Raw genomic sequence first — 14,834 nt, forward strand, 5'->3', positions numbered from 1 at the left:
GCTTTGCTGAAATGCTTCTGAGCATTCTCTTCCCAGATCTACAGACACCATGAGGGACCACAGGGTGGGATGCTGGAGCAGCAAAGGGTTGAGGCTGTAAGACAGAGAAGCATCCTGCCCAGGGAGGTCTGCTTGTCTCTGATCATGGAAACAACCACAGCACTCCTGAGACAAATGTATCCAGGAGGTGATTAGAAAGAAATACCCCTCCTCTCCTCCGCCCACTGCTTCAGGAGAAGCAACTGCATGATGCCTGAAAAAGAGGTTCTGCTATGGAAATCCAGCCATGCACATTGGGATAGATGGGAGAGATGCAATGCTGAGTGCAAGGGGAAGAAAGATCAAGCTCACCAAGAATAGGCAAGTTTTCTTGATGGGAATTTGACTCCCATTCCAAAAAAACCCCAGGGGAATATCTATTGATTTTTCCCCATCATGTAAACAATCACTGAATTGCACACTTAACCAGTGTAAGTTTTCACATTTAGTGAAAATACAAACAAAACTATGTTTGGACAGTTAGATTTAAGAAAGCAACTCAAAAAAGTCTTATCTTTTGAAAATGGTTGTACAATGTCCTGTATTTTAACAGCTACATTTTAAACCTAAGCCTATGCCTCAAAAGCTATACACAATCTACATAACAAAGTGTACCAAAAGAACCATTTTCAATGAGTCTGAAGCTAGCAGGACAAGAGGATCAAAATTGTTTAAACCAATCTTTATTACCCATCAAAAAGCTCTTTACCTAGGCACACATATTTGAATGGAAAAGGGAGACACCTGTCCCTGCTCACGGTGAGTGGCAGGAACTACCTGATCTTTAAGGTCCTTTGCAACCCAAACCAGTTCATGAGCCTGTGATTTTATGATCAGAAAGACCATGCCTGTCTAAATAGACAGAAAAAAAAGAAAGTTGCATGTGACCAGTAAAATACAGGAGACTAACATGTCAAGGTTAGAGATCACTGAATATTTCAGCCATTCTCAGAAGATACAACAGACTATATGAAGGGAAAGACTGCCCACCAATCTATAAAAACCTTTGAAGTCTGGTGATGACTTCTATCCTGCTCTTTCATATTAGGTGTTAGTTATACTAATTACATTCAAATAGTGCACTCAAGCCAGACTCTGCAGACATACAAAGCAGAAGTGAGAAGTGAAATGGTCGCATACTGCCCTGCACATCACAGGCACTTACAACTCTGAGCAGTGCCCTGCACAGTCCTGTATAGGTACAACTGGCAAAATAATAATTATATGCTGCATCTTCAGGAAGCTGGTCATGTAACTTCTACAGGGGTAAGCCACAAGCAAAATATACGAAAGCCCCAACTCTGTTTTGTTTAAGTCAGGTCTGACAACAGTGTTGGAACAAATTCAGTTCCAAAAACTGTTTTAATGTGCATTGGAATAACAATAACCAAAGTAAAGCTGTAAAGTGCTACCTCTCATAAATATTGCACATCTAGAACTGAAATCAAAGAAGTAACTTGCTGTTGCTGCCAGTGAACTTGAGTTAGGGAGTGGGGGATTAGATGTGGAGTCTATTGGCATTAATTTTGCATCAATATCCATATTAATTCTAACACAATATTGTATCAGATTTGGGGACAGCACTCAGCTCAGTCTCCCTGGAGAATGAAATATCACTTGTAGAGCTCCAGTAAATCATTTAGTAGCATTAACAAAGTTAGGCATGAAATCAGAGGAAAAGTTTAGAAAAAGACATGTAGCAGAGAAAAATAATACCAGAATTAACAGAATATATAATGAAAGATCCTGTGTATGGAAAGAATAACTATTCAAAATCAATTTCTACTCCCTCATTTCTACAAAAAATATATATTACATGGTTGATAATAGCTTTGGATGATGGCAAATCAATTCACCTGGGATTGATTGTACCTCTGTTACCAAGATAAAATTATTTATCTGCAGGTGCAAACTACAAGCTGTGAATACAGCTAAAACCATACAAATAAAAATGTCATTCCAGTGAAGACACAAACTGCCATAAAACAAACCAGGACTTGTCTGCATTGTGTAGAAGAGTTCTCTAAAGGGGGACAGTCAGCCAGCAGGTGATATAAACACTCATACTTCTATTTCACCTGCAATTTCTAAAACTTTATAACAGAAAACGTCCTCACTTCTCTGCTGAGCTCTGAGCTGCTTTGGAAAAAGGACACTCTGTACAAGGATGTAGAGAAGTAAGGGGACCTGACATTCCCAAGATAATGTGTGTACATTTTCTACTGACAGCATTCAACATGACAGACTCCCTGATGGTATCTGTTTTCCACTTAACCCACATTTCTCACAGGCTGGGTATACTGGTATTAATGACCAATTTTGCATCTAATATCTTTGTTTAAGTCATGCTCTTGCTTGGTTAGCTCAATGAGAACAACCTGTGGCATTCGGTTTGTGCGGAAGCCCATCACATTTTGGTGCCATGTCCACTGCATGTTTGTGGTTTCTCTTTGTTGTCACCCAGAGATGACAGAACATGAAAAACAGTATTTTGGCTCTCCTTTAATGTGTAACCAACTCCTCTGCTTAGTGTACCAGAAATCTTACTGTTAGCTTGAATGAACACTTTGCCTCTCCACTTATGAGACTTCTCCATCCCATGATCCACTTTTTAAAAAATGCATGGCATTTACAAAGCATTGGTAAAAATAATTAGCTAGGACAGACTGGCTGATTAAAGTAATGGAAACTAGAAATGCCATGAATGCTGCAGCCTGGAAGTAATGAATGTTGTTTATTTAAAAAAACAGATGGAAATCCACTCTATTTTTAAGACAGATGAGGAAGGGAGGGCCTTCACTTATAAGACAGTGCAGTGGTTAGGCCACTGACACTAGAAGCAACAACCAACTTTCCATGTCAGTGGATGGGGTCTCAATTCACCATCTCAAAGGAAAATAACCAATTGCCAGTCAACAGCACAGGGTTCCTCTTGTGTTCTTTCAGGTCCTTGTCCTCCAAAGTTGCACCCATTCCTCTGCACAGGCAGGCAGACCTCAGATCTTTATGGCAAGCTGATACTTTCCTGGAGGAGAGAAGGTATGTGCTTCAAGAGTAAGAAGAGAATGATATCAGACCGAGTGCAACACAAATGTTTAGTAAGTTTTATTCAGGGCTATTAACAGAAGAAGGAAAGAACACTCTGAACACATTAGCTCACCTTGGCATTTAGTTTAAAATAATGGTCTCTTGGAACAAGACAAGAGATCCAACAAAACCACTGGGAATCTTCAGTGGCAGCTGATTTAAGCACCTAGCAGCCACAAGGAATCTCCTAAGATTTATAAGCTGAATTTGTAAGTTGTGCAGTCAGTAGCAGGAAATTGTCAAAATCATAAACATGCAGAATACTCCTGAAATCACCCAAATCCCATCTCACAGCTCTGACACATATCGTTATCAGTGTACACTATAGTATTACTGAACACTGTACTTCAGCCATTATTTTACATGTGTTTATTGAATCTGACAAGATTTTACAAGAGGTTTCCTGTGTGGAAAAGGGGATAGATTTCATTGAATGGACCAAGTTGTACAAACAGATGTCTAGAACTCTGTTCCCAAATTAACCAAACAGCAAACATTCAAATATAATTACTCAGAGTAAGGACGAGTCTTTGAAATTCGTTTTCTCTAGAATCAAAAAGTTATGCCTGTTTCTGCAGCACAAGTGTTTTGAGATGTGTTTATGTTCCCATTTGTTTCTGTTGCATGCACAGCTGCGGTGGAAAAATCCTGTTAGAGCAATCACAGCATGCACACCTTCAGGCAGGAATGCTCCCTTCCATGCAAAGCCCTTCCAGTTTAACACAGTATATAGTTTAAACTAACATAATAGCATGGATCATCTGGAGGCAAAGATGGTGATAAAGGATGGTGACCTGCCTTGCCCAGCAAAGTCAGAGCTAAGGTTGCCAGACTCAAGCAGATAATCATGTAAGTATTTAAGGGTCAAAATTTGCCTTCAGATTTCAATATATGTGGAATTTATTTACAGTAATTTCACGACTATAAGGCACACCGTTTTGACTAAAATTTTCCCCGGAACCCGGAAGTGTGCCTTATAGTCCGGTGCGCCTTATCTGATGGACAAAGTTCAAAAAATTTGCCTACCCGGAAGTGAGAGCTGCGAGCCACGGGGGGAGCCGGCAGGGCCATGGCTGCCAGGTGGAGGTGGGGCGGAGCAGCCGCTCCACAGGTACCCCCCGGCCCCGTGCAGGCAGCACGACCCCTCTAAAGGCACCCCCTGGCCCCGTGGAGGCGGCACGGAGGGGCGGCAGCCATAGCTGGGTACAGGCGGGCCTGGAGGCCCAAGGCGCCTCTCCTACCGGGTATAGGAGGGCCCTGGGGCCAATGGCTGCTGGGTTGAGGCGGGGCCTCGGCCAGCAACTGCGCAGAGGGAGCTGGGGGCAGAGCCTCACTGCAAAAAAAAAGTGCGCCCTATAGTCCAGTGCGCCTTATCTGATCTACAAAGTTGCAAATTTTGCTGACTCCCGGGGGGGGCGCCTTACAGTCTGGTGCACCTTACCTTATGGTTGTGAAATTACTGTATATGTATAATGAACTATATCGTGTGCATTTTATAACGTGTATAATTTCAAACAATATATTAACATAAAAATTTTAGATAAAGTGGTAAGAACTTTTATCCTCATTGCCTCATTTGCACAAGCCTTGTTCTTAAAAACAAGGATGGGCACTTAACAGTGTTTGTGCAAAAGTATAAGACATTTGTCTTCAAACCGACTACTTACCACAGCAGTAGTAATGAACCTAATCTAAAATCGTTTACTCTATTAACCACATGGATTGCCTCTCTGTTAAGATGTTGTAGGTATGTCTTGCAAAGCTATCTGATATAAAAGAATTAATGTGTGGGGAAATGACTTTCACATAAGAATTGGAATACAGCTTAAAAAATGCTGTTTAGTAAATGTTGTGTATTAAATTAAAGTATTCACTGGAAAACATAATCATTCATAATATTAAGATATATATATAATTAATTATTTCATAGGGCACATTTGTGCGTTGTAATATAAGACTATAATATGTCTGTTTAAATTAGTCTTGTCCTTGACACTACCTATGTAACCAATCAGCATTTGAATTCTTAGTGCTTGTTTGCTTTTGTTTTTATGATAATTAATAACTATATAGTAATCACAATGCTTTTAATACAAGTATCTTAATTGTCCCTGTGTATCAACATGACAAGATTAGATACTGATACAGGTTATCAGAAAATGACAAGTCCTTTCTACAGAAAATTGGCCCTCCCAAATGTTTGGGAGGAGAAAGGAGAAAGTTTAAAGCGCAAATACACAGTAAAAGGGTCTCTAAAAATGGCATAGTGGAGCTCAATGTTTCTTGTGTTTTGGTTATCTCACAGGTTGGTAAACCAGTCTTCTCAGAGGAGAGCTAGCTGGAGCAGTGAGAAAACTGCTACATTAGCAGTTTGAAGGCAGGGTGCTAAGAAGGCAAAGATAATACAGATTTATTCTCCATGTGTTGCAAATAAATTTATCTGGCAAACAAAAAGAAAAGGAACGATGAAATTAATGCTATGCCACTGCTAGTTTTTCCAATTCTCGTTTCTTGTCTAACCACAGCCATGAAGCCCAGTTTGAGATAACTGACATTACTGATGGTTGTTCAAATAATTTGTATACCTGGGGTTTTAAAAAGTTGCTTATTACCTAGGTTTACCTTATTACCTTAATACTTAGGCTGATTCAAGTGCATAGAAGTGATGAGGATGTGGTGCTCTGTTATTAGCCAGAAGAATAAAATCTGATCGTGGGTCTACCATGCATATACATTAATACAAGAAAAAAAGCCCAGGAGAAGATGCTGTTGAGGAGCTTTGTGACAACTCTGGCAAAACAATGAAAGGGCTAAGTTTCTTCCTAAGCCCACCTCTCCAACGCATGGAGAGTTTCCTCACCCTGAAAGGTATAACCCTAGGAGATGGCATCAGTGGTCACAAATATTAACAGTTTCTAAAAACAATGAACAGTGCTCATAGACAAAAATGTGTAATGCCTTCCATGACTCTACCATTTTGGGCAGTGTTTTAATTGGATGAAGACGGCTGGCTACCTGGGGCTTGTGAACCTGACCTGATGACATTGGTGGAACTGAACAAAGAGAAGCCTCTGCTGGCAATACAGATGTTTCAAAATTCAAAAAGGGTATCTCTTCTTCAAAGTAGGAATTAGATTGGCAAGGTTAACCAAGATGTGATATTTAAACATAAATGAATTAATGGTATTTTTAGAAAGTTGCTGGTTGACAAAAGAACATCTAACAGCATCAGTCCCTCTGGTTCAGCAAAAAAGTGAAATCAGTTAAGGAATACAGAAAACATGAAAATTAGCTAAATATGATAAAAAAGTTTAAGTTATCTGAGTAAAAGCAATGTATGGCTGGGAAACGCAGCAAAATACATAAGCAACAAATGCAATCTACAGCAAAAACGCATGTTTTCAGATGGAGCTGGTGAAACTGTAAATAACAATGCAGAAAAAGGTACAAAATTGTTCAATATATGTTTCTGTTCTGTATTTTAAAAAAAAGGATTAAGTGTTTGATGAAGTACATTCTTTTTTGTTACTCTTCAGTATCTTCTCAGGGACAAGTATTTCTAAATTGGCAGACTTGCAGACTCTGGACTGAAGGATCATAAATCAGCTAACTGGCTATGGATGTTCACTCAAAATAATACTTAAAATAACAGAGAAGGTATAGAAGATGGGAAAATCTGAACCCAAAATTTCAGAGAAAACTATTTGTATAGGTAGTCTTATAGTCTTACATAAATCTCAAGACAAATAAAGCAGAAATGGATATCTAGGTCCATAAATTCCTATCCCAAGTACTATGGGTATGAAGAACAAACCTCTTTTTTGAGGGTGACTGTTGCTAACTCAGTTGTTCCGGAGGATGTATGGTCACATCAATGAAGAATGGTAACTAAAACTGGAAGTTTGGAAGAGACCGCCCAGAGAGAATGTGTCATTACACAAGACAAAGGAAAGAACCAAGAAGATAAGCACCTGTCAGGAAGTAATGTGGGAACATTTGCTCCTGCTCTGGGCAGGGAGATGAGGTTGATGCATAGCAAAATTCCCTTTGAGAACCACAATGCTGTTATATTGGAATCTACTAATGAGGAATTAAGGTACAAAAATGTAATTAATTCAAGCCAATGCAACTTACTGGAAAATAACTCCTAAATAAATAAACTCAATTTCACACTTCGATGAATTAACATGTTTAACTGATAAATACTTATATGAAAATACAGTATATTCATTTTTTTGTCACACAATTGATTTTTTCCCCAAGAACATTCTGAGCAGAAGGAAAAATTATGTCAACTTTGCCAAGCATTTTTAGAAAGTGCTTTATCTCTCTTTTGTTTTCAGCAACTACTAAATTTTGCTCTTCCTGGACTTCCCATGAAACTTCTGGACTGACATTACATTGGAGCCCTTACCTGTTCTGGTTGACTGGTGATAACTGCTGCTTTGCCAGCTGTTTGATTCCAAGTACTGTGTCTAACGTGAGTTACTCCCCCTTGTCTTTCCAGAGAGACATTAAAATGTCTTCTTTTTACTAGGAAGATACATCTCTCATTTCTTCTTCTATGCTCTAAACTATTACCACAAAAGTTGGAGAAACTAAATTATAACATCATTACTCAACTAAAACTTCCACTTAGGCAGAAATTGGTCAATATTTCATAAATTCACGAGGGCACAAATAGAACAATTCTAGAATTGTCTACTCACGAGAAATGGTTGAAAGTCAGTATTATTCCACAGTTTTTAAAACCCTGCAGACTAAGTCATCAGCAAATGTAGCTATCATGGCGAAACCATGAATGGAGATGTTATTGCTGGAGTGTCCTATGGCTATTCAACCAAACAGGAAATATATACAAATTCACAGCTGGTAAAAATCATGTAAATGTGAAGATGGATGGGATGGTTATTAACAAGAAAGGTGATGGCCTTTTTTTTTTTTTTCTTGTGTTAGTGTATTTGTCTGGTTTATTTTTTTAAAAAAGCTACCTGGAATATTTCCTAATGCTAGTTTAAAACTGAGACAAAAAGCAGCAGCTTTAGAAAGGGCAGTTCCTGGTGATAAAAGGATCAAATGTAACTGTTGCCTAATGAAATAGGAGAAAATCAGGTAGCACAGATTTGATCTTACATTAGTAAGATGTAGACAGGTCTCTCAAAGAAGTTGAATGATGGGAGATGCTACAGAGAAATGTATAAAAGCATTTGAAACCTGGAGATATTAACTTCCACTGAGACTTAAGGAACTCAATTTATTATATTTCTCAAAAGAAAATGGTGTGTTGACTCAATGCCAGTATGTAACTCACAGGGAGAAAAAGAAAATGCACTGAACAGCCATTAATGCAGAAAAGGTACAACGAGAACTAATGTTTGGAACCTGAGATCAAACACAGTCAAAATGAAATGAGCCAATCTTCTTCACAGTTTGAAGATGATAAAGGGAAGGGAGCAATGGATTCCCCATTTCTTGAATTCTTCCAGCCAAGGCCAAATGTGTTAGTGGAAGAAACATTTTCACCAAAGTAAAGTTTTAAATTTCAATATAATATCTGGTCAAAAGTTAAAGACCTGTATCTAAGAGTGGACAATAAGTGATATAAATATCCTTCCCAGCTTAAACTACACACATTTGTGAAAAATTGGAGGTTTTCTACTGAAATGGAACTTTTTGAAAGATTCTAACAAATCCAAATCCAAATTCAAATCTGAATCTGGATTCTAACAGAAAATGAAACCTGAAATGTGAAACATCTTTTGGATTTTATGTCAACACAAATAAAGATTTTGCTATTGAATTTTGGAGGACATCTCTCAGAGAATACTTCTTTTCAGGTGTTGAGCTCTAGGAGAATTTGCAATCATGCACTGGAGTTAAGACCTGCCAATGTGCAGACAGATACGGATATATAAGCCACTAATGTTATAGTATTGAGTAGTATCAGAAACAACAGTCACAGCAGTCTAATATTTGTCAAACACTTAATAGGAAATATGTGACTGTAATTATTTAAATTATTCATTATTACCACAAAGCCTCAGGGCAACAGCTAAGTAGTTCACTCTAGTCTAAAAAAAATTGCAATGATAAGTAGATACGTTTAGGTACAAGAATAATTTTTGATGAAACTGTTTCTCCAATATCAGTACTGCCCCAAGTACATGTAACTATTTTGTAGTACAGTAAATGAATGAGTGTTATTGAACTCTCTGACACAAGCAACATCTGGCAATTCAAGTCAATGCTTCCAATTCACATTTTCATGTTTACTTTAGAGTCTCTGGCACTCCAGAACAGAATCTGCAATATTATTCAACAGGTCTCCACAGACTTTGTCCTTTCCAATGTACTGTAGAGTTAAGCTACTCTAAGCACAACATAAGAGCTCACATCCAGCTAGGCTTACACATGAAATGAAAAGCTGTCTGCAACACCTGGGACTGAGCAAGAGTATTAAAGCAGAACTCTTTTTGAAGAATCAGGAATAGCGGAAAAGCTACTTACAGTAATTTCACGAATACAAGCCGCAGCAATTTGACAAAAATTTTGGTGGAAACCCGGAAGTGCGGCTAATAGTTGGGGGCGGCTAATCTGTGAATAATTTTCTGACATTTACAACCCCAGACGTGCCAACCAGGGCGCCGAGCCAAGCACCTGCCAGTAAAAGCCGGCATTCCGCGATTGTTACAGTGTTACTGTGTTGCCCTGGTTCCCTGCAGGCAGCATGGGGGGGCGGGGAGAGAGGCAGGAGAGCTCTCTTTCCTCCTCTGCCGCAGCCTAGGGGAGAGTCGGGGGGGCCCCGTGCCGCCATTGCCGTGGCTCGGAGAGGAGCGGGGGGGGGGGGGGGCGCGCCGCCATTGCTGCGGCTCGGGGAGGACGGGGGGGGTGCGCCGCCATTGCTGCGGCCCAGGGAGGAGGGGGGGTGCTCTGCCGCTGCCCTCCGCCGCCGTGGCGGGAGGAGGGGGTGCTCTGTGCCTGGCCAGCGCCGCGGCGTAAGCGGGCGCTCTCTCCGTGCCCGGCCGGCGCCATGGCGAAAGCGGGGCCGGGGCAAGCGAACCCAGAGGCGGTAGCCAGCCCCGAGTGGCAGCGCCGGGCTGGGCCACCTGGCTCCGTCAGCAGCCCCTAGTGGGCTGAGCCTGCACAGCCTTAGTTGAGCCAGTAAACTCCCCGCCATGCCACGGTTCTGTTAGTATTTGGCAACTTTGTTGCATGCGGGTCCTCGCTGCGAACGACAGAGCGGCTTATATTCAGGTGCGGCTTATTTATGGACAAAAACCGAAATATTTGCCAACACCCAGAGATGCGGTTTATACTCAGTGCAGCTTGTATTCGTGAATTTACTGTACTTGCATGCTAACAAGGCGCAAATTAAAGCAGGACTTAGTGCAGCCACCGTCGGAACTGTGGCTAAGACAGTATGATGCTTCAAAGTTGCCATAATAATTTCCAGTCCCAACAGACAAAGTATAGCAGCAGAAATGGAACTGCAGGACCAATTTTAGAAGCAGATGAGAATGCTAACATGGGTGATGAAGAAAGCTTTACACTGCAGATTCCTGTACTCCTCCACTTGTGTATTAATCTTGTAAATACCTTAACATGCAGCTAGACACAGGAACCTGCCAACTTTGACAAAAATGCTTCAGCATTTTATCTTTTCTTCTGAAATCCCAAGTTTTTATTGACAGAACATGCACATGAAGACATAAAATGCAAAGAGCTTTACAGTAAACACCGTTTAATATAATATTAATACCCATAAATCACCAGTGAATGCAGAAATAACATTTTTAACGGAATGGAAAAATTGCTTAATTACTTTACTTCAAAAAGTGCATGGTTTTGTTCCTATTTCTTGTGCTGCTGGGCACCTATTCCTGGTTATAAAAAACTAACATCAGAAAACAGCCCAGAGCAGTCCTCATCAAATTGAATAAAGAAAGAATAAAAAAAAGCGAAGCATTGTTACATGGGACGGAAAGCTGCTAAGGATATGAGCCAGGTATTGCCTCAGCACCTGATATAGTTTATGGTTACTTCTGCCTTTTTTTCTATGAGCAAGATACATAAATGGGTAAGAGTGGAACTGCAGAGTGATGCAAATACATCTGAGGAAAAAAAGTGGGGAGAAATAAGTTGATCCTTCCCCTGAGATGTCACAAGCCTCACTAATGCAATTACCCCTTCACATAGACCCTGTGGTTTCGGAGAGTCCATTTGACCTCACTGGAGAGCCTCCTGTTTGTGCCTCATGATCTGCTCAGCATAGGATACATCTGCAGATATACAGGCTTTTCCGTGGAAATACACAACTGAACTCTTAAAACAGCAGGCTGGAGTCACCTGATAGGCAAAGCCAACAGAAACTACCACTGCCATAATCCAATAGGTAATTCATTGCTTCCTGGGTATCAACACAAGCTTGGCAACAAGGGATCTACCTGATCTATGTGGGTCACTTGGGTGTGGGGCCACAGGTTGCCCACCTGCTCTGCCAGTGAAGGGTTTCAATGATATTTTCTAAATTCCAAGCAAAAAACGAAACAAAACACAGGAAAAAGTTGTGCTTGGCTTACCTAAATGTAATCAGGTAATTAAATGTTTGATATATAATACAGAGTACAAGCTTGATTCCAGGTACCACAAAATACTATCTGAAGAGTCACTCAAGAGCACCACCAGCATATGTCATACCTGTCACCCAAAATTAAGTTTTGTTTTTCTTCTACCAGCCTGAGGTTATTCTATTCAGCTGTATGAATTAATTCTTGCACTTTTTCTCTTGTTACAAAGAAATATATTCAAGTTAAGGCTCTTGTGTGAATAGAACTTTTCTTGATTACTGTCAGTGTTTCATTTCATTGTTTGTCTTCTAAGTTATAATTTTCTTATTTCACAATGTTTTAACTACAGTAAATTCACGAATACAAGCCGCACTGAATATAAGCCGCATCTCTGGGTGTTGGCAAACATTTCGGTTTTTGTCCATAGATAAGCCGCACACGAATATAAGCCGCTTTGTCGTTCGCAGCGAGGACCTGCGTGCAATTATTAACAGAACCGCGGAAGGGCGGGGTTTACTGGCTGAGCTAAGGCTGTGCAGGCTCGGCCCACTAGGGGCCGCTGACAGGGCCAGATGGCCCAGCCCGGCGCTGCCGCTCAGGGCCCGCCGCCGCTGCCACTGGGCTCGGTCACCCCGGGTCGGCGTTGCCCTGCGGTGGCAGGCAGGGACGGAGCTTCCCCTGCTCCTACGGCAGCGGCGGCGGGCGGGGACGGAGCTTTCCCGCGCCCGTGGCGCCGGCGGCGGGCAGGGACGGAGTTTCCCCGCTCCTGCCGCGGCGGCGGCGGGCGGGGACAAAGCACCCCGTCGGCTCCCCGAGCCGCGGCAATGGCTGCGCGGGGCTCCCGTCGGCTCCCCGGGCCACAGCAATGGCGGCGCGCGCTTCCCCCCCCCTCCCCGGGCCGCAGCAATGGCGGCGCCGGCTTCCCCCCCCCCTCCCCGGGCCGCAGCAATGGCGGCGCGCGCTTCCCCCCTCCTCCCCGGGCCGCGGTAGGGGCGGCCCGGGTCCCCCCTCTCCTCCCCAGGCCACGGCAATGGCGGCGCCGGGCCCCCCCCGTCTCTCCCCTGGGCTGTGGCAGAGGAGGAAAGAGAGCTCTCCCGCCTCTCTCCCCGCCCCCCGTGCTGCCTACAGGGAGCCAGGCTCCACCCGCGGTGCAACAGAGTAGCGATTTGTAACAATCGCAAAATGCCGACTTTGCAGCTGCTCGGCTCAGCACTCTGGCAGGCACTTCTGAGGTTGTATTAGCCGCTCCTGATTATTAGCCGCATTTCCGGTTTAGGAGCAAAATCTTAGTCAAATTGGTGCGGCTTGTATTCGTGAAATTACTGTACTTTGGCTGCCACTGTTAACAGAATAACTAGTGATTTTGGGGGCCAACTAGGAAGTCTTTAAAAATATTTGATTAGGCAATTCATTTTACTAATGTTACAACATCTTCACTTGATTATTTTAAATGACTGTTGGTGCATATACATTCGGCAAAATACTGAGAAGTCTAATCATCTCTCCTAAATAACAAGCTTTCACTGGCAGAAACCTGGGCTAAAAAATACAAACAGGATCCGGGAAAAGAAAGGCCATGTTCACCTGGCAAAATTTACAACAGTACCTTTCCCGGGGTGAAGTTCAAGCCACTATCCTGAAATCAAAATGATTTAATTCCTGAACAGCATCAGAGATGAACACAGATACATGGATCTGCTTTCTCCCATCCCCACTTCCAGCTATTCCTGACCTGTAGTTGCTCCAGTAAGATGACTTCTCACTTCTGAACTCCCTGCTCCAGAACTAGAAGAAATGTTCTAAGGTCTCAGAGACATAACACGAACTACAACCACAGTTAGCAGTAATGCAGTGCAACCTGTCATTAAAGCATCCATTCCATTGTCACTGTCAAATTCCAAGCTGATCTCTCCAGTCTCCTAACCAGAAATACTCCAAATCCTACTCCATTTTATGTGATGACCTTTAATGTACAGACTGCTTTGAAGTCTTTATCTTTCTCCACCCTACATTTTCTTAGATGGGAGATAGACCAACTCCTTTGACACAGAATAGATGTATTTTGATTTGATTCTGTTAGGAGGGTAGGCTAAGACTGACACAGAAGAAAGCCAGAAGTCTAACCGAGGTCCTTAATTATGGTTGAAAGTAAAGAGGGTAAGAGATAGTGATTTTAGAAGTTCCAAATCCTTTGTCAGGGGAATTTATGCAAACTTCCAAGAAACCCCATTCAACTTGGTTATGAACACTTGCAGGGATGAATTATCCACAGCTTCTCTAGGCAACCTGTCCCAGTGCCTCACCACACTCAAAGCAAAGAGTTTCTTTTCTCTCATCTAAACCTACACTCTGTCAGTTTGAGGCCTATCACACCACACCCTTGTCAAAAGCCCTTCACCATCTCTCTTGTAGCATCTTTAGATATTGGAAGGTGCTCCAAGGTCCCCCAGAGCATTGTCTTCTCCTGGTTGAACAACTCTTCCACTCTATCTTCATGGGAGAGGTGCTCCACCCCTCTGAACATCCTTGTGGCTCCTTTGGACTTGCCTCAGTGGGACTGAATCTATCTTGTGCTGATACACAAGCTGGATGCAGACATCCAGCTCCCCACAGCTGGATGCAGACATCCAGATGAGGTCTCACCAAAGCAGAGCAGAGGGGCAGAATCAACCACCTTGACCTGCTGTCATGCTTTTGATACACACCAGGATATGGTTGTCTTTCTGGGCTGGAAATACACATTGGCAGGTCATGTTGAGTTTTTTGCCAACCAACAACTGCGTATCATTCTTCTCAGATCTGCTGTCAATTGACTGCCTATACAGCCCGTACTTGTGCTTGGGATTGCCCTGACCCATGTGCAAGGCCTTGCGCTTGGACTTGTGCAATTTCATAGGATCCATTTCTCTTCTTCAGGCCCACTTCTCAAAACTCCCCTGGGTGACATCTTTTCCCACCAGTGTGCCAGCTGCAACACACAGTTTGGTGTTGTTGACAAACTTGCTGAGAGTGCACTCAAACTCATTGTTCATGTTGCCAACAACATGCCAGAAGATATTAAACTATGACACCACCATGCAACCAAATCCTTGAGACATGGATGAAACACCCTGAAGGTGGGACCCACAAAGTACCTTTTAC

The 14,834-nt window shown here is 42.3% G+C and overlaps 1 protein-coding gene across 8 annotated transcripts in view; it reads right to left on the bottom strand.

The window, feature by feature from the left end:
* The window catches only part of FAM172A (family with sequence similarity 172 member A), a 298,225-nt gene that overhangs the window by 57,877 nt on the left and 225,514 nt on the right, over positions 1–14,834 (bottom strand). The window contains exon 11 of one of the 8 annotated variants that reach the window (XM_033084698.2): positions 16–3,064. The exons of the other annotated variants lie outside the window; for them this stretch is intronic. Within the exon in view, the coding sequence (XP_032940589.1) occupies positions 3,036–3,064 (29 nt within the window). The 3' untranslated portion in view covers positions 16–3,035. Of the gene's footprint in view, positions 1–15; positions 3,065–14,834 lie in introns of those variants that run through there. 8 annotated transcript variants of the gene reach the window in all.

This window comes from Catharus ustulatus, chromosome Z (genome assembly GCF_009819885.2).
Source record: "Catharus ustulatus isolate bCatUst1 chromosome Z, bCatUst1.pri.v2, whole genome shotgun sequence".
Taxonomy (NCBI): Eukaryota; Metazoa; Chordata; class Aves; order Passeriformes; family Turdidae; genus Catharus; species Catharus ustulatus.